Source organism: Anthonomus grandis, chromosome 15 (genome assembly GCF_022605725.1).
Source record: "Anthonomus grandis grandis chromosome 15, icAntGran1.3, whole genome shotgun sequence".
Taxonomy (NCBI): Eukaryota; Metazoa; Arthropoda; class Insecta; order Coleoptera; family Curculionidae; genus Anthonomus; species Anthonomus grandis.
This window is the reverse complement of record NC_065560.1, coordinates 4,967,710-4,993,737: the sequence shown is the minus strand read 5'-3', so window position 1 is coordinate 4,993,737 and position 26,028 is coordinate 4,967,710. Positions and strand designations below refer to the sequence as shown.

At 31.6% G+C, this 26,028-nt stretch overlaps 4 protein-coding genes and 1 long non-coding RNA gene across 12 annotated transcripts in view; 2 read left to right on the top strand and 3 right to left on the bottom strand.

Annotated features, from left to right (window-relative positions):
* LOC126744895 (zinc finger protein 37-like) overlaps window positions 1–21,505 on the top strand; it is a 44,209-nt gene extending 22,704 nt beyond the window's left edge. For 6 of the 8 annotated variants that reach the window (XM_050452481.1, XM_050452482.1, XM_050452477.1 and 3 more), the window contains 4 exons: window positions 6,416–6,576; window positions 10,548–11,122; window positions 13,681–13,998; window positions 15,666–21,505. In XM_050452481.1, coding sequence (XP_050308438.1) covers window positions 6,434–6,576; window positions 10,548–11,122; window positions 13,681–13,998; window positions 15,666–15,775 — 1,146 coding nt within the window. In that variant the 5' untranslated portion in view covers window positions 6,416–6,433 and the 3' untranslated portion in view covers window positions 15,776–21,505. Of the gene's footprint in view, window positions 1–1,649; window positions 1,797–4,333; window positions 4,428–6,415; window positions 6,577–10,547; window positions 11,123–13,680; window positions 13,999–15,665 lie in introns of those variants that run through there. The other 2 variants (XM_050452478.1, XM_050452483.1) reach the window with 2 other exon arrangements.
* On the top strand, window positions 663–1,548 carry LOC126744896 (uncharacterized). The gene has a single exon (XM_050452485.1). It carries the CDS (start codon window positions 775–777, stop codon window positions 1,546–1,548), a length of 774 nt encoding a protein of 257 aa, XP_050308442.1. The 5' UTR covers window positions 663–774.
* Window positions 1,544–2,767, bottom strand: LOC126744899 (uncharacterized). Its single transcript, XM_050452487.1, has 3 exons — window positions 2,511–2,767; window positions 2,270–2,455; window positions 1,544–1,786 (listed from the first exon to the last, which is right to left on the bottom strand). The coding sequence occupies exons 1-3, from the start codon at window positions 2,640–2,642 to the stop codon at window positions 1,586–1,588; spliced, it is 519 nt and encodes a 172-aa protein (XP_050308444.1). The 5' UTR covers window positions 2,643–2,767; the 3' UTR covers window positions 1,544–1,585.
* Window positions 5,372–6,494, bottom strand: LOC126744900 (uncharacterized). The gene is made up of 2 exons (XR_007663369.1): window positions 6,042–6,494; window positions 5,372–5,724 (listed from the first exon to the last, which is right to left on the bottom strand). It is a non-coding gene; the product is annotated as an uncharacterized LOC126744900 (long non-coding RNA).
* Window positions 18,342–19,298, bottom strand: LOC126744898 (jerky protein homolog-like). Its single transcript, XM_050452486.1, has 2 exons — window positions 19,157–19,298; window positions 18,342–18,986 (listed from the first exon to the last, which is right to left on the bottom strand). The coding sequence occupies exons 1-2, from the start codon at window positions 19,205–19,207 to the stop codon at window positions 18,342–18,344; spliced, it is 696 nt and encodes a 231-aa protein (XP_050308443.1). The 5' UTR covers window positions 19,208–19,298.
* Window positions 21,506–26,028: the final 4,523 nt, after the last annotated feature.

The window sequence follows — 26,028 nt, the reverse complement described above, 5'->3', positions numbered from 1 at the left end:
CTGAGGCAAATCTTGAAGAATGGAAATATTATGTTTTCCATATAATGACATAAGATTAATCTAAAAATAGAATATTTCAATAAAAAAGTCATTTTCCATCGTGGTTTCAGAAAAATCTATTCGTCACTGGTCTTCGGGATATATTTCATGAGCGTAAACGTTTCTATCCATGTTTTTTCTAAATACTGGTAACAGTTCTAGGCTCCAGGCCTAGTTCCTCTCCAACACTTCTATTTGATCGTGTTGAAGCCTTTTCTAAGGCACTACAAACCATTTCCTCCAGTGGTTCTTGCTCCTAGACCCTTTTGCTAAAAGGTTCTTGCACTTTAGTGTGCTATTTATGACAATCATGAAAACAACAAGCCAAAAAGAAAAATTTTTTCCGCAAGGTATCGCCGATCTATTTTTAAATATATTTAAAAACAAATCCTTACAATATACTGCAGAATTGCCTCCATAATAAGTTAATTCAGAAAAAAAGTATAGTGCTTTAAAATTCAATAGTGCAGCGTGCAAAATTCCACGTTGCCATTATTTTAGAAATGCTTAGAAATCTCCAATTCCCCAACCTGTATACTATTTAGAAATTCTATTCTTATACCGGCATCGATACAGCAGACACTGCCTTTTAGTTAGACTCTTTTTTTTTAGGTTATAATCAACATAACCTTATTATTGTGCATTTACAATTTACTTTATAAAAACGAATACCTAACTTAAAATATTTGGGACTAAAACTTACTCATTTCCCGCTAATTAAGAATAAGTAAAGCCATGATTAAGTTAACACTCTTGAAAGACCATATATTGGTGTATGACGTAGAAGACTGGATATCTTTACGAAAAAAACACCGTATTGTGGGTAATATTATTGGAAATACCCAGTTCATACCTTCCTTACCTACTAAACTACTACCAGAAGAAGCTCTATTGTTACTTAACAAAAATCTTGCGGCGTTATATGAGTATGAAGACGTCTCTGAACCAAGTACAGACCAGAGCTTACAGGCCAAATTTGAAGAGACTGTGCTATATGTCCAACAAGAGGAGTATAAAGAACATAGAAAATTGCAGATAGGTTCTATAATAGATACAATTTTTGAGAAAAAGAGGGCAGCAGGTGATAAAAGAACTAAAGATGAAATGCTTAAAAATATGGTCGATAGCTCCTCGAGTATAAATAAAAACAACATGTTATGGCCTATATTTCTAAAAGACAATACAAGTGTTTCAAAACTGATCTCTAAAGAGACAATATTACCATTAACAACACCTTTAAGAACAGCTGTGTTTCAAGACTTATGGGAAAAAGGTTATTTTATAACAAATGGTGAAAAGTTTGGTGGTGACTTCTTAGTTTACTTCGGAGATCCTGTAGTACATCATGCTATATTTATTGTAAGATGTATTGAACTTGAAACCACTTTTTTACCAAAAGAACTAGTCGCTTTTGGAAGGCTGGGAGTGTCAGTTAAAAAGCGAGCAGTCTTTGCCTCGATTAAAAACAGCAACATTAGTTATATAACATTAAATTGGATAGACGCATAAATTAATAATTATATTTTATATAAAAATTCACTAAAATTTACAAGTCACAACATGACATAGACCTGGCAAAAGTACAAGCCACAGCAGCCCAGTTGTACATCATGAACAGGGTCATAAATAGGGCCTTCTTCTGGATATTGAATCCATCCACAAATGTTCTGGTAACAAACACTATGAACTCCAATGTGATTATGACTGCATAGAGACCAATGAATGGCATAAAGAATATTGGGTTGTTCTAAAAAAGGGTATGTAAGAATTAGTATTTAGTAATTGTTATAGGATATATTTTATGTAAAACATAGTTTTTTGGTATAGTAAATTTATTTGATGACACTTTTTATTTTCATTTTTATTAATTATATATATTAAATTCACTTTTTTGAGTTTGAGTTCTAAATGAATTTACATTTTGAATGCCTGGCAGACATACAAAATGGTCTCAATTGCCGGGAATTTAAAAAATATTAAATATGCAACTGATAAAAATTATATGGCATTTGAAGACATTTTTTGTAACTAAAAATCATTTGTTATGCGTTCAAGACTTTTGGAGTAATTTTCAGATTTATTCCTGGCATTTGAAGTCATTTTTGAAATTAATTCCAGACATTTGAAATCATTTTTCCAGGCAATTATTGTAAATGATGTAAAAAAAAAGAGAAATAAAAGTAATGTATTGTTTTTTTAATTTAATTAAGAAGTAATAAATAAAACTTACTGTAGCTATGCCTGTCAGGAGAAAAAAATAATATTCTGCAGATAAAACCAATGATATGAGCTTACAGTCCCTCTCAGCCTCTGGTGAAATGACTTTCCCATGCTTTGTAGTCCTTTCTCGGTAAAGATAACCGGGTAAGATGGGGCCACATTTGATAATCCTATATATATCAAATATGCTAAGGATCTATTAAAAACATTAATAATTATTTAAATTAATAATATATCCGGGTATAACTTACGACTCCCAGAATTCCGAGTACGCCTACATAAAGTGGAGCGATACCTAAAGCGGGATGCGAGCATACTGTGTTTATGTAATGCTTGTTTCTGCGCAGTAAAGGTCCTACTACCGTATGAAAAGGTATTTTCATTATATTATTGTCTTGGCTGCCTCTTTACATACCACGATTACATGCTAATTGGTATTTGATGCATTTTTTGTGATTGAAAAAAGTTTGACTACAAATTTTTCTTGACAGACACTGTGACAATGACAAAGAATTTTTAGGATATTAAAGGTGAATTCCAAAATAGATAAAAAATTAAACAATTTGCGGCATTTGGATGAAAGGGCGATAAAAATCTCTACATGATACTCCTCTAACTTTGATCCTATAGGGCAATTTTTATTGAAACGAGGTGAAAAAATTACTAGGTGAAAATATTAACCCAGATCTCGCATTTTTAGGGCCTATTTTTGTGCTCAAAAACGAGGTCAAAAAATTAGTATTACCGAATTTTCAGAGTGGTCTCATTCGCATGATTCTGCTCGAATCCCGTTATAACCCGGTGTTTTCCTGATGTAGGTGATGAAAACAAGCCGCTGGTATAGTTAGTTCGAATTCGAAAAAATTCAATTCGATACGAGGGGGTATACTCGAAAAATAAAAAATCGCAAACTTTGGAGGTTGATTTCTCGGCTTCTGTGAGCACTAACGGGAAAATTCGGTTTTGACTTAGTTTCGTCCTTCTGAATCCAACGAGACCATTTGCGAGTTTATAGCTCTCATATTAACCGAGATCTCGCATTTTTAGGGCCCATCTTTGTGCTCAAAAACGAGGTCAAAAAATGAGTTTTTCTGAATTTTCAGAGTGGTCTCATTGGCTTAGTTCTGCTCGAATCCCGTTATAACCCGTGTTTTCGTGATGTAAGTCATGGGAACAAGCCGCTGGTATAGTTAGTTCAAATTCGAAAAAATTCAATTTTAGTGAAAAAATTTGATTGGTGGTGGAAAAATGAAAAATCGCAAATTTTGGAGCTCGATATTTCGGCTTCTAGTTGCATTATTGGGAAAATTCCCACATAAATCAATTAAACACCATAATTCGCCTTGCGGTCATATCTTAAAGTAAAAGTAATATAATTCATAGAAAACCGTAGTCGTGTCAAACGACTTAATCGCTGTTTGAAAATAATTTGAAATACATCAAAAAAAGTATTTATTTTATTCCTTGGGACAGTAATAGGAATACACATAGATAACCTAAACTAAGAATCCAATAGGTGTCCAATGTCCAAAAAAAATGGTTATTCATTGGATATCCATTTGTTGTACGTGGACATAATGGATAAAGATTGGACTCATTTTGCATGTCCATTGGACATCCTATGCTCTCTGGGTCAGTTATTATAGGCTTGTAGTTTTTACATTTAAAAAGTGTAGATATTGTGCTAAAAAAAAAATCATTTCTTCAATAGAATTGTGTTACTCGACCCCTTTTTCTTAGGGGATGAGTCTCACCCTCCCTAAAAGGTCAGCGTTCAGAGCGTGAAACCGGAAAAATAAAATTCCCCCTTAAGATAAAAATCGAGTGTTTTTTCGCTAATGACTTGAGGTGCCCAAAATTTGTCCTGTTTCAGTTTCAAACGTTCACCCTGTCTATAATCATTGGAAAAAAAATCAATTTTTATAATAAAAAAAAAATGAGCTTAAACAAAAACCTGTTTGCGTAAATATTCCCCCTCCACGCGCAAAATTCAAACGTCGCGGGGGATAAAATTATGGATTATTCGGCACCCCTCGCAACCCTTTTATTCGATCCCCCTGCGCAACCGGGAGAATCTTGACCGACGCGTGTGTTGAATGGCCGATCCGCACGAGGCTCATCGCGAATTTATTAAAAACCGGCCATGGTCCCGATTCGTTAAGAAAATGGTGAGAAATCCTCGTTTTTTTTTTTTTTGTTTAAATTCGGTTTCGTGTTGATCGTGTGGGAATTTTGTTTTAATGTGATTGATGCAGTCAGTGTTCTAGTTTGGCAGGGTCTTTTATGTAATAGGGATTATTGTTTTCTTCACACTTCAATCTACTCAGTCAGCACATATATATAATATTTATGTAAAATGTACTTCTAAAGGTTATTTATTTAGCCTTTCATGTTTTCATTTTGCTGCGATATAGAGTGTGTCCGTCCCTGTATGGTTACAATCATTTGTGTAACCATATATACAAGGTTATTTACGGCATTCGACACGGCAACTACAGGATAAAAAAAATTGGGATTATCAGAGGCGTTTCAGAAGTATTTTTTTAAATTATTTTCATCACATACAGGGTGCTTGAAACTGGTTTTATTAAAGGTTATATTAAAGTTTTCGAAATATTGTGTGTTTTGTGAAGACCGAAACAATTTCAATAAAAAATTCGTTAACATGTGTTTTCTCTTTTTTTACTATATTTGCACTTAGTAACACTAAACTATTAAATTTTACATTTCATTTGTAAAAAAGTTACTATTTTATACAGGACGTTTAAAACTCAGGTTTAAATTTTTACAGTTTTTACAAGGCAATAAGTTGCTTATAAATGAAATACCTTGTATTTTATATTATTAATTAATGTAATAACGAATTTACTAGGGTTTTCTTACACCTAAACCTACTCATTTTTATAACAAAAAGCGATATTAAAAATGCGGAAATTCATATTATTTTCTTGCAATTTTTTTACGGTTTTATTCAATTTTTTGTAAGTAAAAATACCTAATTTATGACGCTTAATCAAGTTTGAATAATGGCTTTTGTGATACAATGACATGCTAAATGTAAATTAATCACAGCATGCAACACAATGGATTAGCGATAGGTAAAATTCAAGACTATATTACAAATGTATTATCTATTTTCAACCGACCATTATAATACATGAGGTACATACTACTTAAGAAAAATGGCAATAACAAAAGAAGATAAAAAATAATAATTACAAAATATGTAATTTATTTATTTTTTATTTGTCGGAGGTAACTTAAAAACAAAATCTTTCACATATCCCCCTAAGAAAAAATCCGGCGCTGTCAAATCCGGAGATCTTGGAGGTCACTCAATAGGACTACTCCTTGCTATCCATCGTTTATGAAAATTTACAGATTGTCTAACTCCATGTGGCGATGCTTCATTCATTTGAAGCTGCATAATTCTTCGAAGGCGTAGATGAACATTCTTCAATAATACTGAAAAATCATTATTTATAAACTCTAAAAATATTGTTTCATTTTAATTTGCGTCAAAAAAATTTGGACCAAATACAAAGCCACCCATACATTAACAGACAGAGTAATGATGAAATATCTGTTAAAAGAGCCATTATTGTGAAAAGTGCATTCATCGGTAAATAGAACATTATTAAAAGAAATCTTTATTATCTGCAACCTTATCCAAAGACCCACATACGAAATTCAGCTCCTCTATTAAAATCATCTCCCGAAAGTTCTCGGAGACGACGAATTTGATGAAAGTTATTTCTATTTAGTACCCTAGAAACACTTACATGCCAACAAGCCATTATGGAGACCTTCACCAAGAATAAATACCGTGTCAATTCATTTAACAGAGAATCTTCCTCAGTAGTTTGCATATCCTGGAACAGTTACTGAATGTCAATTTATTGTCACATACTTAGCCGGGTCTTTGTTCAAGCTATTATTTCAAAAAAATCTATGATTTGAGTTTATGTGATTTAATAGTCTTATGGCAGAACTAGCACTAGAAAAGATCCAGTTACTTCCACTCAAAATATCTCAAATGCAATCATTTCTATACATTACTTAAATTGAAATTTCACTTTCTTGTGTTCACATTTTTGTAACTAAATGAAAATAATTTAAAGTATTATTTTTCATTATATGTTGGAATTTCTTTTAGGATTTATAATGAGAAGATATGAATTTTTCCCCGTTCGGAAGTCACCATTTTTCGACTCCCATACCGAACATTCACCAATTCGCCGCTAAATTAACCCAGGATGTCTCGTCTACAAGTTCAGCTTTTACGCATACTTTGGATGATATCAGCTTGACAAACAGGTAATTAACTTGATAAACGTCTAACAACATAGATAACAACAGCAGGCTATTTAATTATGCAATTTTTTCTTAGTCTTACACATTGCTTTATAGCAATGAAATAGTTGCAAGTTTAGTTTTATAATTGAGGAGTGTCTTTTCAAAAGGGGATATTCACATTTTTGGGTTTTGTTATACTAAGTCTTGAATTCGTTTATCTGTGCTAAAATTCATATTTTGACTATACTACTATCATAAACTGATCAACAAAACGTGATATATCCTTAGTAAATTACATTGAAAAAATTGTGTTCTTTTCAAAAGGGGATTTACTATTTTGATTTTTCTCAAAAGGTGATATTTATATTTCATTTTTTACATGTTTGGATTATGAAAGATGTTAAAAGCTTGGAGGAATATTATAAAAAAGTGGATGGTATCCATAAATTTAAACGAGTGATTTTTACTTAAAAAAAGGTTCGAGAGTTGATTTAAAATGCTATGAGAACTATAGATTTGAGAATCCGTTGGAGAAACCTGTAACAATTCTTAAAAAGGGAAAGAGGCACCCTTTGTCATGGGATAATTTGAATTTGGGGTTACGTTCATTAAGCGAGAACAAAAAAAAGGACATAAAAAACTTGCTGAACAAACAGTTTGGTGATGAGTGGTTTAATTTGGAAGAACTAGAGTGGTACAAAAAATTAATAATTGATGATCCAAATAGTGCTTCCGAGGTACAATCAAACCCCGAAATGGAAAATATGTGTGATTGTCTTACAGATGATATAAGTGAAATAAAAGTTTAACAAATTTTCAACTTCTGATCACTAATATTTTGTTGTTTTGACCTAGAATTTGTGTTTTGTTTATTTTTGATAGCGTCTAAGATATTTGTAATAAAAAATATGAAAGATCTGCTTCATTTTTTATTATCCTAATAAAATGTAGTTAAAACAAAAATTCATACTTCTTACTAATAATAAACAAAACAAAAGGGGATATTTACAATTACTTCAAGACAAAAGGGGATTAATTGAAATGGATTTTTCAAAAGAGGATATTCTACATTTTTGGAAATTTCTCACATCAAAGTTAAAAGGCATGATTTTTTTCTGAACATTGGGTTTTAATAGTAGGTTTATGTACTTTCTAAACAGTAACACCACTTATATTTCCGCAAATATTTTCGTATTTGTTCTAACAGTTTTTTTGATTTCCTGAAAAAAAAAATAAGATGTAGATATCCCTATTTGAAAAGACACTCCTCAATTGTCTCCGAACGCACAAAAGATCTATAAAATATTAGGCCCCAAGATGCTCAAGATATGTGTCGAAGTAAATTTATGCCCTTTTTATTATATTGTTAACATGTTCCATCCACAACAATTTTCTATCCAGAATAACACCTAAGCATATTCAGCTATTTAATACTGGAAATTTTATTTTGCTTAATGTGCATGGAATATTAAAAAAATGCCTGTAAGGGCGTGGAATAAAATTAAAAAAAATATTTGACATCTTTGGAATATGAAAATAATCATTGATTAATATGGAATATTCTATTCCATGCTTTTGGATGCATTTTTAAAATATTCCGAGCATTTTAAATAATGTTCATTCTTCAATTTATTGAAATGATACATGCTTAGAAAACTAAAAAAATAACTCCAAGAGCATGGATTAAAATTAAATGATTTTTGATTTTATTCCACGGTTTTGCAGGCATTTTTTCAATTATTTGGACATTTGAAACTTGAATAAATAGAAGAATAAAAATTATTTCAAATGCCTTTCATTGCACGCTTTTCGCGGCATTTTCCTAATATTTCAGGCACTTGAAACTGAAGAGTAAAAATTATTTAAAATTTCTGGATTATTATGAAAATCAAAAGCTATTTCAGTCTCAGAAATTCAAAAAAAATCCAAGAAGCCTGAAATAAAATCAAAAATTATTTGATATTTGTAGAATATTAAATATTTTTTGATTTTATTTCATGCTTTCGGGGTAATTGTTTTAATATGCCAGGCATTTGAAATAATTATTATTCTTCGGTTTAATCAGATCAGGAAAATCAAAGCAGGAAATCATTAATTGGTTTGTATATTGTATATTAACAATACTTTTTTAGAAAGTGAGAATTGGCGGCTACTATTGAAGTTGATGGTACAGTTAACTTTAAACTGGTTTTCAGAGTCATTAGAATCATCAGTTTCCAGTAGTTTACGATTTTCTCTAAAGTAAATTCAAATCATTATAAATAAAAATAACCCTTCCATTATATAATTGATTTTTTAAATGTTCAATTAAATATATTATTAAGAATAGGCAAACTATATTAACGCTGACTTCAAAAATATTTAGTTAAATATACTTATGATTACAAAGGTTGTTGCACAGAAATTAAAGAACTGTCACGAATATACGAAAATTCAGGTCACAAGTTTGACTCAATAGGAGCATCTATAAAATATACTAGAAATTTAGAAAACTTTAACCTTTTAAGTAAATAGCGACATACATACAGGTAAAAATACTAAATGTTGGTAGTGGTAGAACAATGGAGCTGTCAAGGAAAACAGAAAACTGGTTTTTAAAAATAACATTTTTACCCATCTTTACCAAAAATTTAATTTTCGTCGTATTTATTTACTACTATTTATGTCTAATTTAAATATCGCGCCAATGCCAAACTGAACTGTCAACTACCTCTCAGCGGCGACGCGGCTCCTTTTATACTCGGCTGACCATGACTCGGGAAGATTCGCTGACTTTCAGTGCGTCTCCAGAGATGTCGTGCGGTGTACAGGTGGTAATAGTGGTTTTGTTAATATCGTTACAATATATAATTTAGCTTTCTAATACAAACGTCATGGAATTTATCACGGACATAAAAAACAAGGTCACCAGCCTATTCCCTAGTCCAAATATCATGTAAATCCATAGTATAGAAACTAGAACTTAATGGACTCAAAACTGAGTATTGCGGAATGCCCATATACGTTATCCTTGGCCTAATTTTTCCATTATTCTGAATTTTGGCACAAATATGTCTGTTAGAAAATAGATGAATGATTGTATTAATGATTATACATAGCAATTTTAATAAATGTTGTTAACACTACAATATCATATAAAAAGTGCGGACGTAGGTTAATTTTTTGCCAAATCCAACTATTTGTACTATAGCGTTAATGTTCCATAACCTTATTTAAAACCTATTTGGTTTAATGTTAAAATATTACTGTGTAAAAACCAATATTTTAATGTATAACTTTCAAAAGACTTTATGATAAGATGATATATTTAATTAAAAAACAAAAAATCTGCCTTTTAACCAACGGTGGGTACAATAAGTCATTTTAGTGCAATAAAATAAAAAGTTCAATGATTTCTATGTTGACTCAACGAACCACCAAGAATTTACTACTTTTAAGCCACTCAAAGAACTCAGAGGAGTACCTGCAATTTCTTAAATATGTTTTTAAGTAGCTAAATAGGCCAATTAGAGGAAAGAATGTACAACATTGTACACCAAATTATACTAAGTACTAAACCCAGATTTGAGCAGTTAACAGCAACTCTATCTTTTGACTTATACAACAAACTGTTGAACTACACCAATATTCTATAATATGATGCCTTATGTAAATCAATCAATATAAACTATAACTATTTTATATGTTATCATAATTTATTTACTTTATATTTTTTGGGGTACAAGACACAATTATACTATATAAAGATAATGGTTAAGACAGTCAATAAAAATATTTTTATTTTCGTCACTATTAAGTAATTTTCCAGTTCTTAATTACAATCATACTACTGAACAGCTGTAAAATATATTTTCATTACAGGTACACCGCAAACAGTGTTCCCTCTTAAACATAGTAAAGTTGGTCATTATTAAGTAATTTTTCAGTTCACTAACTTCTTAATCAGAACTATACAAGTGAAGAGTTTTAAAATTTAAACGTTTTTATTACAGGTATACCGCAAACGGTATTCCCTCATTTACGCAACACCACCATGCCACTGCCCAGCAACAACTGCTCGCCGTCTCAAAAAGTAACACGAACTACCTCAACTCCCAAAACTTGTACGCGCAAACTTCCACCTCTAAAAGGCAAACGCTCGACCAGCAAAACTTAGACTTCCTACACCTCCGCACCGCCCTGGATAAGGAATTAACCGAAAATAAAATCCGACGTAAGGAACATTCGGATCCGATCCAAAATCCGCCAGTATCGGCCGGTCCGTGGCAGAATTTCCCGACGTCTAGCCCCTCCGTCGTCGACTACCTATCTCAACTTCCGAGTAATGGATTTCCTTTGAGCCTACAAGAATTCTTGAAGTATTCCGCCGAATCTTTAAAAAAGGACGTCGTTCAGCCAAATAATGATTTAAGCAATGTTAACAATCTATCAAATATTCATGGGGGCGGTAATGCCTCGGGTAGTTTAAGTACCATAAACACCGCTCACATTCACAATAACCCACCGCCTGTTAAGAAGAAAAAGAAGAAGAAGCCGGAAAAGGAAAAGAAGCCAAAACCTAAGCCTGGTGAGAAGTTTTTTTTTTGTACATTTCGTATGTTTACAGTGGAGCTCAGCATTTTCAGTTTCAGCACTATGCCTTCGATTACGTACTAATCTTGAAATCCGGTTCCATAATAGCAGCGGCAAGAGATCCATATTAAAAGCAAATTAATGGTCCAAGAAAAATCTTTGTTACGGATATTTTATTGACAAACCAATAAAAACAACGCCTTTATTAAACTAAAATACTCAGAACCTAATACCACTAAATGAAACTACTTTTATAAGACAAAACACTTACCACGTGCAGCAAAACTGGCAAAATGGTGTCAATAGGAGGGCTTCACTATTAAAAGCAGATTCCATATTATCACTCATTTATTTATTTAAAAAATATGTCAGTACTAGTGATTTCCTAGTCGCACAAAGGTCCGGTATCTGTCATATTCCATGCATCATTTTTAGTAAGTGAAAAAACCACTGACATCGTGAGCCATTTTCTTCCTTTTTCTCCACAGTCTATTAATAATAATAATGGCTCTCTAAAGCTAAGTTTAAACAGATACAATAATATTATCAAAAATAAATAACACCAACTTAATAGCTATTCTACTGAACCAAGTATAGGCACCAAAAAGCTAAGTAGCAAATATGGCCACCATATTATTCTATGTAACTACTTAACCCTGATTTTATCAGATAACATCTCATTTTAACATCTGATTTTACTTTAGACAGACTACACCAATATCCTATATGATACTCTATACAAATCGATCAATGTAAACTTTAATATATTTTTTAAAAGAGTTCTATTATCTTTCAAAAATAGAACTTCTGTGAAATGGGATTATTATTGATTCTGTTTCGCGAAGATCTAGATTATGTATTTGAGAGTGAAACTATAATTTTCGTTACAAATAATCAAGATACTTACCTACTTCTCTTGTCTATTCTAAGCTCGTGTAAACCGAATGAAAATCATAACTGGAATAAATAACTTATAAATAACAATGATTTCCATTAAAGGAATATGTAAATATTTTTATTACTTTTAAGCATAAAAGGAAATTGATTTCTGGTTGAAGGTTCTTAAAAAACAACGTTAAAAATCACCGTTGAGATAAATTTTGTTAGTCAGTCATTCCAGGAGGAAATTTAATCAATATTTTATTATAGAAATTTAAAGCATTAAGAGAAAAATTATTATTAAAAAACACACATAAGAAATAAGACAAAAATAATGAAAAAAGAAACACACTTTTAATAAATCTGGATTAAAAACCAGGTGATTTTCATTTGGTCATGTTGCAATTTAGAGAAGACCTACTGATATTTTTGGAGGAAATCTTTCAATTGCATTAAGCAATGAATCAAGGAGACTTAAACGGAACCCATTAATAGAGCACTTTCCAAGATTTATATATATTAGTGAACAAATTGAAAAAATCCCTATCCCCAAGATGGACAAATCCCTTAATTTAGCTGGTACTCTCGATTACACAGACCTCGAATCAATCTTACACAGTGGTTCTGTAGGGGTTGAAGGCGATATTTATTCTTTTGTATACATGGACTATAAACCATACACGCAAAATTAAAATGAGAGAGTTGTAACGAGTCGCAAATAATTTTTTTTCAAAGATAATGCCCAAGTAAATGTTTATATTTAAATAACAGTTTTAAATTAGCAAAGGCCCGCCTTATACACATACTTACGTGCTCAATATACGTTAAATTATTACCTAAATTAGCCGTAAGTTCTTTGCGGAATCAGTAATAACTAGTCTGTTATAATTAAGTTAAATGAATGTCAACCAAATTCAAATTTGTGACCGAGTTCTACGAAAAAGCAACATCTTAAGAAGGATTGAGATATTAGCAATGCTTCTGAGATACTCCAAGAAGAGCATCTAGATCTTGGTTCAGTTGGTCTACAGTTTCCCAAATATATCGTATATAATTTGCATACAAATATATTTGGGAAAATTGAATGTGTAAAGTGCGAAAAGTGAAAATTGATCCCTGGAGAACCTCAAAGGACACTTGCTCAGAATCAGAAACTTCGGCATTATCCTTTTGGTTTTTACTCTGTAGATAACTTGCAACAAGTTTACAAAACTGACTATCAAGGCTCAGATATTTTAAAATTGGTAAAAGGTCTGTTGAACTGCAACCATTACCTGGTTGAAATGTGCACTGTCTTGTCCCTAATATTAGGGTTCTTTCTACAAGTTGGAAAATTAATGCGAATGACATATTTAATAAATTTCACACCGTCTTTCTTCTGACCCTAATAGTATCCCTTTTTCCTTATGTCAATATACAATGGCCCTCATATTCAGTTATTCAATAAATCACTGAATTCTGGTGGACTTTAGCAGATGGAAATTCAGGACATCGATCGTATTAATTTAGTCATGTATACCATGAAAGTTCTATGTCAATCATTAGTTTCACAAGACTGGACAACTGGGCCTGCTCAGGGTTCAAGGTTCAGTCTCTGTGCATTTAAAAAAACTCCCAGTTTCAGTAAATATATCTAATAAAAAACGACGTATTATTTATTATTTTCTAATACAGGTGAAATCCGTCTTTCGACCGCCCTAGACGGATCAACCCTCTACTGTTGTCCCGAGTGTCACATGGCGCTCCCGGAACGCGATCTACTCGAGCAACATTTGATGGGGCACAACATGGAGCGACGGTTCGTATGCGACATTTGCGGGGCAGCCCTAAAACGCAAAGACCACTTAACAAGACACAAACAGAGCCATAATCCGGAGAGGCCGTTCGTATGCTCGGTTTGTCTTAAAGCATTCAAGCGGAAGGAGCAGCTCACTTTGCATTTTGTTATTCATTCGGGGGAGAAAAGGCACGTCTGTACCGAGTGTGGAAAAGGTAAGAATTTAGGAGAATAAGTGAGCATCGGGACTTTGTCGGTGGTCAGCCGGAAGATCAAATATCTTCCTCGGAGACCTTTATACAAAAAGATAGTTTGGTGGCATGTCTTTATTTGCTACTATTTTTATCCCAAACTTGTTTATGTTATTCGGTTTATATTGCATAAATTCGAAACCACCGGATCTGTGCAAGATATCAAAGCAAAAGTACGGGAACGTCTAGGTCGTTCGGTTAAAAATTCGCAAATTTGAGCTTTAACGTGACGAACTTTGAAAAAAGATTTAGGTCTACATCGTTACAAGATTCAAGTTGCACAAGAGCTAAAAGACAAGGCCGTAGTTTTTGCAATTGGATCCCAAAGACGTCAACGATTTTTGCAATAAAATCATTTTTACGAGGCTCATTTCCGCGACAAGTTTTTTGCTTCAAATAAGTTTAAGCTACAATATTCGAACACAATAATTCCAAAATTATATGATTGTTTTCCAACAATCCATAAATCTGGCAATAACAAGAGACCAATAATTGTCTCCACTATAGGATCTCCAACTTTATTCTTTATTAGAGTTACTAATGATTACTACATAATCACGAGAAATCTATGAAAAATACAATACAATTATGTGTAATAATCTCTTACAGGCTAACATCACTTATTACATAATATACAAACTCACCTAACCAATAACAAAAAGATAATCATACTGGCAATGCCTCTTTGTTTATAGATGCATTATAGTATTTAAAATACTGTATTTAGCCCATGATCAATTTGTTTTTTTATAAAATGATGATTTAAGCATTAACCTTATAGTTGCCTTAATATGAAGTTGTTCAAGTCAAAGCAGGTCGCTTTCCTTGAAGACAAGATCTGTTCTCAAAAATCCTATTTTTAATTATCCATTTCTGTGTTATTTTTAATTTAGATAAAACAGTGCTACCCGCACTTCCCCAGACAACCAAACCATAGCTTAAAATTGAATCAATTAAGGCAAAATAAACTGATTTTAATGTTTGCAATGATAAAATATTTCTTAATTCATAAAATTTAAAAATAAGCTTTCTTACTTTATCTGTTACATATTTAATTTGTGTTTTCCAATAAAAAGTTTCATCTAAGTTTCATTTAAGTTTCTCTGAGTTTCAGTAAACTCCTAGGTATTTGATACATTCTGTATTTTTAATTTTATCATTACATTTACATAAGAGACCAAAGTTACAATTTGCTTGGTGTATTTTAAGTGTCAAGCACTAAACTTCAGTTTCCTTCATCACTGACATTATACCGTTTATATACACATTAAATAATAGTGTAGAGATGACGGTTTCAAAAACATTTCAAAGTTTTTGGTAAAGCAATCTGAGATATTAAAATTTCCTTATAAGTGTTCAGTCAATAGTTCATTTCATAAAGCCAATAATTTAATTTTAAATAAAGATGAATTTCTTGTTTCTTTCGATGTATCTTCTTTATTAATAAGCATTCCTGTACCAGAAACTTTGAAATACCTGATTGAACTTTTGAAAAGTAATGTATGAAGCATTAGACGTTTAATGTTAGATATTATATGAAGAGATACCATATAAAATATAAGTCTTCTAATTATAAAATGCTTGATATTAAACTTTTTTATGGCTTCGTTTTTAAGTTTATATTTTTTCAGGTTTTTACAGGAAAGACCACTTACGCAAACACACCAGGTCACACATCGCAAGACGGGTCAAAGCGGAACTTTCGCAGCAGGGGGTAAACATTCATACAATTTCTTCGTAAAAGGAAATCCTTTTTTACCATCTTATTTTCCATTATTAGTAATGCGTGAATGTAAAGGGATTTTATTGTAAATCCACAAGAAAATACTCCAAATTTTACGAAGAAGGTTAAGTTGGGTTATTCAATTCTTAGTTATTTAAATTTAAATGAAGTGTGGAGTAATAATCACTGGCGTACAAAAAAAAATTATGTTTGACGTAAAGCTGTGAATATGTTTTCTAGGGTATATTGGGGTCGCTGATTCCGAAAATAATATTCTTATCAGGTTTTGTTTTTAATATATTGCGTCTATTTTCTTCTTTTTTTAAATTTTTGAGCGTGTGAGATAGTATTTTCTATATTGGTTTTTACTATAACTGACGTAATACTCAATAAAATAAGTAACTCTAATAAGTAATGACAAAAATTTTAATCAATAATATCACTCTTGATTGCAATATACACCGACAAACCATGACATTTTTTTTCCTGAATAAAAAAAAACACATGGGGTTTGAAGTGATTTCCATCATTCTGTGAAATTGAAACTGCAAAAACCTAAACATTTGAATCAAAAGTTAATAAAACATGTATTTTTTAACGTATTCAATCAAATATCAAATTAATCCGATAATAATTGTTGAAGTTCTGATATTGTTTCACTATGCTTGGAAATTCCAGGATACACCCCTTCTTGAATGCAAGGATTAAATAACTAGATTTCTTTTTTTTTTAACCAGAATTATGTTTAAGCCCTATAATTGCTGTTTTGGAAGTATTACAATTTTTTTATGTATTTTCTGGTCATAATATATGCGATATTTAGACTCTTCAAGAAATGTATTTATAACTTTTATTAACGATTGAGACATGTTAAAGTAGCTATAATCATCACTTTAACACAACACACAACCATGCTGCTACAAAGTAATTTTTTCGCAATATCTTGAAAAGTTGACCTGATAAGACAAAATAGACCTGATTTTCGGATTCAGCACATCCAAATTACTAAAGAAAATATACCAAGAGACACTTGTGCCAAAATGATTGTTTACTAGTGACAATTTTCAGTGAGTTTTATTATTATGAAACATCATTTTAGGTATGTAACAAAACTCTTCATTTTTAAGTAAATCTTCTGAAAAACCTGATCTATTAAACAAAAAATACTAAAACTTTGAATATTTAGTTATGAGAAGTTGTCTTACACACAATTTCAATTATTTCCCAAAATATGAAATAAATTTCTGTAATGAACCAAAAATTACTTAGCCCAACATTGGGGTCAAAAAATGCCATGCCACTTCAATAGCCAGTAGTAGGCAAAATATGGAGCAAAAAACCTGTATTGGTGCTAATTTGGATTCCATGTACCAAATACTTTAATAAAATTATATATTGGAAAAGACAATATCAGGGTTTTAGAAATGCCCTTGTTTTATACCTGGAAACGCTTTAATTTAATAAAAACATTAACTAAAAAGACAACTTACTTCTTTTTAAAAGTATGTCGAATATGAGTATTGGACAAATGGTTGGAACTAAAACGAATCCTCTTAAAATGTATTTTAACAATATATTAAAGGCATCCAATATTTATTTTTACTTCCTGCAAACCGTACAAATTTAAGAAAAAAAAAACAGAAATGGGTAAATCATAACCATTTCTAGATATTTTTTTATATTGAAGCTTAAACCAATACAAGAAAAACATTTTGAAGGTATCAATAGATATTTCGATTCACTGACAATATAAAAAATTCACTGCATATAAATCGATGACCCTTGGTGTAATCACTGCTTAGATAAATGTTTTATTGAATCCAAGGTTACCAGCTTAAGAAAAAAAAATAGATTAAATTATCTTTATTTTGGAAATCCTTCATCTACTAAAAATCTTTTTTTTACTTGGTGTGATATCAATATTGTGCTTTATGGCATAGATTCAATTAAATGTTTTAATTTCTGTCAATGCTGCTATTCCATGCCTCTGTAAGTTTTTAAGTTCTATATCATTGGCTGCAAATGTATATATAGCTCCAATACATACATCTCTAATTTTTTTATCCCGACTCGCAGTTTTTTCTGAGCCATTTTAAAGGTTTTTATAATTCGTTACACAATTGCTTTTAATTACGTTTTTACGTTATTTGCGTTTTTAAAGTCTTCTCGGAATGTCACTTTAACGAATCCTCCCTTGATAATAATTCTTCCCATTTTTTGGTGAAAATTAAATTTGTTCCAACTACAGTAGACTCGCGATATAGTGAACTAATAAATGCACATCCAGTTCACTATATCGATTTGTTCACTCTGTCAATTTTTTTTTAATGTACTTATTAAAGCAACGTTTGTCTTTAGAAAACTAACTTTATTAATGCGAAACAGAAAAAATATTACATATGTAATTAAAATAAAATAAAAAAACAGCAATCTAATCTATTTTTTCAAGTAATTTTTGTTTGCCTTTTTGTTTTTAGTCCTGTTTGCACCATCGTATTCCTTAAGTTTTGTAAAACGAGTATACTAGAATATTCCACTTTATCTTAATTTTCTTCGGCCCATTGAAGGATGTTGTGAATCGACTTTATTGCCGAATTGTTGTCACTCGTTCCTTATTTACTACCATTTCTTCTTGTACTCCCTCATCTTGATCGTTTCCATCACTTTCACTTTGGCCATTAGTTTCTTTTGTGTCAGGTAAGTTATCTTTATTCCAATCGTCTACATCAATAGGTTGAATATGAACTTCTGGATTAAAAGTCTGCAATAAAGTAATGATTTCTGATCTCACTGTGTCAATGTCTTCATTTCTTATTCGGCTCCGTAAAACACTTAAGGGGATGTTATCTTCCTCATCGTCAACTTCGTCGGCTAATGGTGAAAGTAAATTATGGCAGCATTTTTCTATAACTTCAGGCCTTAAATTTCTCCACGCCAAAGCCAAATTTAGAATGGCGCCCTTTAAAGAAATATGTTTTAGAGCATCTCCGATATCCTGGTTAGTTCCAATAATTTGTGATAACAAATTTTTTCGATAAAATAGTTTTGTCAGACGAATAGCGTTTTGGTCCATTGGCTGGATTAGCGGAGTTACGTTAGGTGGCATATAAACAGTGAAAATGGAACCATCATCACTTATTAGCTGTTCTGCAGGTGGATGGCTTGCTGCGTTGTCCAACAAAAGCATGGCTTTAACTGGAAGGTTTTGGCTCTGTAGGAATTCCGTAACCTAAGACAAGAACAAATGCTAGAATAATGTGCAGTTTAAATTCTTAAAAGGAATAAAAAAAGGGCGTAAATCTGTAAAAATCGTAGTCCAAAAGGACTGAAACCATTTTTTCTAAATCTCGAGATACAAAGATGGTAAAATTTAAAACGTCTTCCTATGACAAAACTTACCTCAGGAATAAACATTCGGTGAAACCATTCTTTGAAAATTGCTGCCGTCATCCAAGCAGTTTTGGAGTTTCTATAATGGACGGGACAGTTAACATTTCGAAACGAACGTGGATTTTTTGCTTTCCCAATAATTAATGGTTTAACTTTGTGAGTACCTGCCGCGTTTGTGCATGCTAGAAAAGTCACTCTTTGTTTCTCGGTTTTCCTACCTGGGGCAGTTTTTTCTTCGCGAGCTACATATGTCTTTCCGGGCAGAAGTTTCCAATACAAACCAGTTTCATCGGCACTGTAAATCTGTTCTTTTGTTAGCTGAAGCTCATTTATTTTTAGGCGTAAAGTTCTTTTAAAAGATTCAACAAGCTCTTGAAATCTTCTCCTGAAATCATTAGGAAGCGTATTCCAAAACGTTTTTTATACTTTTGCATCCAATCACTGCTCGCATTAAAAGAAGATTTCTTGTATTGACTGTGAAGTAACTTGGCCTTCTCTTGGATCATTAAACCAGTTACCGGAAAATTTCTCTCCCTTGTTTTTAAGAACCACTTATATAATAAAGCTTTTTTCATTCTAGGACACTCTGAATGTCTCAAAGTTTTCGCTTTTCCAGGTCCTGTGAAAGTATTGTTGACTCGTTTCAAAATCTTTATCCTTCTGTGACGAATCGCGCATATAGTGAATTTAGCAACACCATATTGTCTAGACAAAACGGTCACTCCGACACCTTTCTTTAATTCTTCTAATATTTTGGCTTTATCGCTTAGGGTTAAATGCTTTCTAATTTTTGCCATAATTATTCTGGCGGCGTGACGCGACCTACTGCACCCAAATACTAAAGAAAAGTAATTGCCCGAAAAGAAACAAACCGTTTAATATGTTTTTCTTGTCTTAACTTGTTTGTTTACCTAATAAAACTATTGGGTTTACTATTTCGAGAATCAATTTGTTCACTTGACAGAATACATTAAGGAAAAAATGTCTGTTCACTATTTAGAATAGTTCACTAGACAGTGTGTTCAGTATAACGCGAGTCTCTGTATTATGTCCAATACTGTAAGTACATATATGTTATAAAAACTAAACTAATTGGCTTTAAATTTAAACAATTGGCCTTATTAAGTAAATCAAAATCGTCTGCTGCCAACTTAATGGCCGAAAATGGATTTTCTCCATTATATTGCTTCCCTTTTTTTCTTCGTTATTCACATTTATTTTAAGTGTACGATGTTAAAAAATACTTGCAAAGAATTGAATAACCTCCTTTGTTCATATTTACGAACTTGGGACATTTACATTTTCAAATTATAATACTAAGTATTTATAAAATCTAAGATTTCGGAGTGGTTCGACGTTCATACTACAATCAAAACCTCGGTTGGTATTAATTGCGACCACAGATAATCTTTAACAATTATTGATTAAGCATAAAAGTTAAGCCATTAGATAGGAAAAATTCTACTGTTTAATAGCTTCTAAATTTTTTTTAGAAAGGGGTAACACAAAGTTTAGGTGAAAAAAAAGTGAAATTTTTCGGGCTGTGATTTAAAAGACAAATAGGTACGGTTGTATATACAAAACTTTTAGGCTAAACAAAATTGGCGCTTTGGTGATATTAGTATATTAGACAGTGGAATTTAAATTGAAAAAAAAAGTTTTAAGAGTCGAAGAATGGCGGCACGATCAGAGTACAACGTAGTGACAAAAAAATATATAAGAAGACAAAAACTAGAAACTGCGACTACCTCAATTTTTATAATATATTGTGTATTGTGATAGAATTTGTTATTCTCTATTCCGGTACTCTGTGAAATGCATTTTTTTTCAAACCCCTTTTAGTGTTTGGTTTATGTCATGTTTTTTTAAAACAATCCAAAAAACTGCGATATTTGTTGTGGTGGTATATTTTTTTTATTGTTATTTTTTTGCATGTTCGACGAGCAAATTATTGATTGAAAAACGCAAGTACAAAACATTCAATTTAGATATATAAGGCAAATATATACGAAAGAAAAATCGCAATACAAATTATAAAGTAGTGCATGATTTATAAAAGTTCAAAAGCAATTTTGGAAGTCTGTTGTACATTATGTAGCTGTAGACAGAACTAGTAATAAAAGCTTATTATTACTAAACCGTTTGAGGGCAGAGTCATTCTACTAGCTCTAAATCAAGTATATTTTTAAATAGTGTTTATTGTGGTGTATGTGTATTAAGTTTTGTCCCATATATTTGCAATAACGATGCCATTTCATAATATATTTTTTATATTTCTGTAAAATGACATTCAGTTTTCAATGTTTTATGTACTGCTTTATGTAATCAATTTAATATAAATTGTAATCTTAAAAAATTGCTTCATATTTTATTAACCCATTTCAGGTCGATTCACGTTAGTAGCAAAGTAACCCTGTTACTCAATAAAAATTCTATATTACGACTCAAACTGTAATTCAATTCAAGGGGTTTAGTTTTGTAGATAATAGTTTGACGTATTCCCATAAAAAAAAGTCTAATGATATCAGATCAGGTAATCGTGCGGGCCATTCCGTCAGTCCTCGTCTCCCTATCCACGGATTTGGAACTATTCGGTTCTGCCGGACATTGATTTGCAAACTACTCAGCAAACTACTGATTTATTACATGTGCTAAAGGATGGCTATATAAGAAACTGTCTAATATAATTTAAAACAGTCACTAGAAATTTATGAACTCCAGTTTTAAACTTATTAGGCATTAATAACCTGAAAATCTTATGGGCCTTAGCAGAGAAATATTTATCATTTGTTATTTGAATTTCTTCGAGTTTTAAGTTTTTTATCATTTATTTAAGGCTTTACACTTTTCTTGCATGCGGTATTCCAGAAATTTGTCACGCTATAGCTCTCTTGAAATATTGTTACAAATAAAAGCCTGCATCTACTACTAATTAAATGTATTTATTTAGCCGATGATTGTAAATTCCTACACACTGAGCTGAACACGCCATTAATTCAATAATAAAATCACAATATACACATTTTTTTATACGTAAAAATAATCTTAAAACCATAATAATAATAATATTAATATAAAATTACAGTCACGTTCGTTCAAATAAATAACAATAGTTTTGATACAATTAGTGATTAAATAAATAGATTTTTACATAATATGTACCTTCGGTAGGGTATATTTGATAAACAATAGCATGCCTGAAAATCAAATAATAAAAAAAATACTTACATCCTGACCCTTTTGACCATTATTACTATTTTATTCTTCAACGGTTAAAAAATAGTAATTAGAATATCACATCAGAATTACCCCTGTGGCAAACTAGGAGTGCAAAAAGCTACATTTTAAAGGTTAGTATTATTGAAGAACTGAGTAACAACTATAACTCGGTTGCGGTTTTATAATTATTATTGAAAAACTATATTTCAGTCTTGGGGTCAAACAAAAATACAAAGAACACGGATAAAACTTATAATCTTAACTAAATACTAATCTTAATTAATGCACACCGTTCATCATTCGTTCGGTCACCCTTTCACACGCCTTAGGACAAAAAAATTATCGTCTTATGAGTCTTAAAACTTATATGATGGAACAAAATGAACGTTTCGTTTTAGGATCATAAACATTTCGTTTGTTATTGGATGGATTTTAGGAGCTGTTACTATACAGAACCAACATTTAAGCTAGTACGTTTTTATATGACCATTACATCAATAAAGTCATTTTAGAGTCACAGTTTCAGAGTATACATCTTTTTGATTTATATTACATTAGTTGGAACTTTAGTAACGGAAATAAGCAGCATTAGACCAACCATTTATCCTTTCTATTAAATGAAAGTCCTGGTCTTTTTAATGTTCTTAATATTTATGTGTACTAAGTGAGATTGTCATAATTTATAATCGATCAGGTGATGGAGAGGTGCTTAAAAACATTAGTTATGTGGCAGCAATCAACAAGTCAAAAAAAGACGCTAATGATAGGATTATGAATTCTTCCAAAAATCCAATCAAAATTGCAAATCTTGTGAGGGAGATACCTGAAGTTAATTTCGACGCCTCACATGACATTCATCAGATGCTTTTCTACATGTGAGGAATGTAAAATGAAAAGCATCCTTCCTGGATTCTTATGGCAAGAAAGCTTATTGATTATCTAAAAAATAAAAACAGCACTGATGGAGTAAGTAAATCCATGTCTTGAGAGAGAGTTTAATAGGCAAAAAACACATCTATTGTTAATCCGGGGATAAAGAAGACCCTTCAAACTACAGGCCAATTTCTATTTTACCTAAAATATCAGAGTCTTTGAAGAAAGCTTATAACTTCATACTTTGAAAATAATAACTTGTTTACAAGATGCCAATATGGTTTTAGGGTTGGATACTAACATGTAGCGCCAAAGTAATGTCATAATTTGAATGGTTGCCATTTTCACATATGGCGTTAAATATCACTGTGCTTTGACCTTTATGATTCTCCAATTACTGCCTCCTGACCATAGGACAAGGTTAACTTATTGCCATAGTCTGTTAAACTTAGTGCAAGAAGAGGATTATTTCATGTGAAACATCATGATGTCCGAGGAAGTTCATTTCCACTTAAGTGGCTATGTTAACAAACAAAATTTGCATTTCTGAGACAAAGAGAATCCACGTCAAATGTATAAAGAGCCATTGCATCCCCTGAAAGTGAATGTTTAATGTTGCATTTGCAATAAAAAAATTATTGGACGTAATTGGTGAGCCTTACAGGCAGATGCTAAATCAGTTTTTTTGCCGCAAGTTGCTGTACCGAGTCTCGATCATTGTTGATTCCAACAGGACGTCCACAGATCTCGGGCAACGATGAACTTTTTCAGACACCAATTGTCAGGTCGAGTGATCTCTCGTTTTGGAGATTTGAATTGACCCTCCGGATCGCCGGAACATCAGACTTCTTCCTTTGGACCTTTTTAAAATCTCTGTTAAACTTACTGCAAGAATAATTTCATATGGTTATTCTCGTTTACTTTCAAATTATTTAGAAAAATTAAAAATCAAATTAAAATTTCAACGCCCTATTTCTCCCCAGTGAAGCATTTATAGCAATACACTCTTAAATTTTGGTGCAATATTAATGACTCACCCTGTATATAACGGTGTTTAAGTTCCTTGTACTGTACATATTGTTCAGTCTAAATGCTATGACTGCATCTAATAATGTGGTGAAAATGTTATTTGTTTGAATACCGAAGAATCAAATAATTTGGGGCGATTTTTCAGAGATTTCAGGTATAGGTCCATTACATTGAATAATTAATAGAGAGATTTTGGAGGAACAGTTATTTTAAAGAAATAATACCTTTAAAACAATCTTTCAAATACTTCAAACCTTGGTTTAGGCAAGAAAGCAATATAGGTTTTGAAGTGGCCGTCGCACTTTCCGGATTTAAATCCAATAGAAAATTTATGGCAAATATTAAATACCAAGAAAATACGATTTAGCATGGAAACATTTGAATCCTCAAATTATTCACAAGCTAATACTTTCAATGCTGAACAGCTGTCTGGAGGTAATTAAAAAATTACATGCAGAGTAGAGCCTCTTTAATCTGAATCTCCAGTAATCCATATTGAAAAAAAAACTAATAATGATGTATATTGTAATCCGAATTTTAATGTATGCTCTATGTTATTCATAAATGAGATTAAAATAAAAGCACAACAATGACATCATTATGCTTGGTCCAAAGACGCAAGGCGCGCAAAATACTTTTATATGTTTTGTTTTCAGTCGGCATAGAGCTTTAGACTGGGTCGTGGGTTTAAGAGGGGGACTCTCGCTACGGTTTTCACCAAGTAAACATTCTATTTTTAGCCACTTGAAGGTCTGGTAAATTAAAGTATAAGTTTTTAGTATTATTTTGGATTAAGGTCGTATTATTTTATTGGTAAACTAAAATAGTGGTTCTATGTTGAGTTTCCTTTGAGTTATTGCATAGAAAATAAATACACCTTTAATATTACGACTTTTGGGTTTGATTTCCAAGGGCAGCCTATAAAAACATCGGCAACGGAGTTGATAATATTCAACACCCTAATTCGATGTCAGCCAGATTTAACTAGTTTAAACTAGATACAACAGTAGTTCGATAAAGTGGGTTACAAAACAAAAAGAAATCAATATTTTTAAAGACTGTAAAAAATGAAAACGCCATTTCTTTAAATTAAATTTTAGTGTTGCAAAGATTAAAAGAAAGCGCTTTTTTGATGAATCAAAAAATTCTTAAATAAAAATTACATGTTTCTTTAATATTAGTTAGTAGCATACAATACACTTTGTATACATTAAATTGTTTAAAATAAACTAGTCCGCTAGTACAAGTTTTTCACTATAAATCCGACTCATCCCGATTTATATTAGTTCGGATTAACGAAGTTCTACTGTACTCGAATAAATCGAAAATCGAGTTTTTTAAAGCTGCTTTAATTTTTGGCCAATACTTCATTTACGTGGTGACATTTCGGACTATCTGCATTAATACAGCGAATCTACAATTAAATTCCGAGCCTATCGATTGAACGGATAACATATACCTGCAAAAAATGTGTTCATATAGCAAAAGCTCCTAAAAAATCATTGATCTGAAATAAATCAAATATTGCGAATAATTGAAATGAAATAAAACAGTTACCATCCTAAAATGCAGATCTAATAATGAAGTAGATTGTTTTTTTAAATCGTTTTTACTTGCCCACATCTACAAATTGTTAGTCCGCGACAGTAAACCATTTTTTGTTTGTTTTTTGTCAAATTGGAATACAGAGATGTATGGGACCTGTTCCATAATATTTACAAGCCAATTCTGTTGTGGCAGGTTAGAGAGTTTGTGTTTTT

Excerpts from the sequence above, each read along its gene's own strand:
- LOC126744896 (XM_050452485.1), top strand. The coding sequence starts at position 775 with ATGATTAAGTTAACACTCTTGAAAGACCATATATTGGTGTATGACGTA.
- LOC126744899 (XM_050452487.1), bottom strand. The coding sequence starts at position 2,642 with ATGAAAATACCTTTTCATACGGTAGTAGGACCTTTACTGCGCAGAAAC. Across the intron at positions 2,456-2,510 it reads TACTCGGAATTCTGGGAGTC|ATCCTTAGCATATTTGATAT; the intron begins GTAAGTTATACC and ends TGTTTTTAATAG. Across the intron at positions 1,787-2,269 it reads TCCTGACAGGCATAGCTACA|AACAACCCAATATTCTTTAT; the intron begins GTAAGTTTTATT and ends ACCCTTTTTTAG.
- LOC126744898 (XM_050452486.1), bottom strand. The coding sequence starts at position 19,207 with ATGACGGCAGCAATTTTCAAAGAATGGTTTCACCGAATGTTTATTCCT. Across the intron at positions 18,987-19,156 it reads ACCGAATGTTTATTCCTGAG|GTTACGGAATTCCTACAGAG; the intron begins GTAAGTTTTGTC and ends TTCTTGTCTTAG.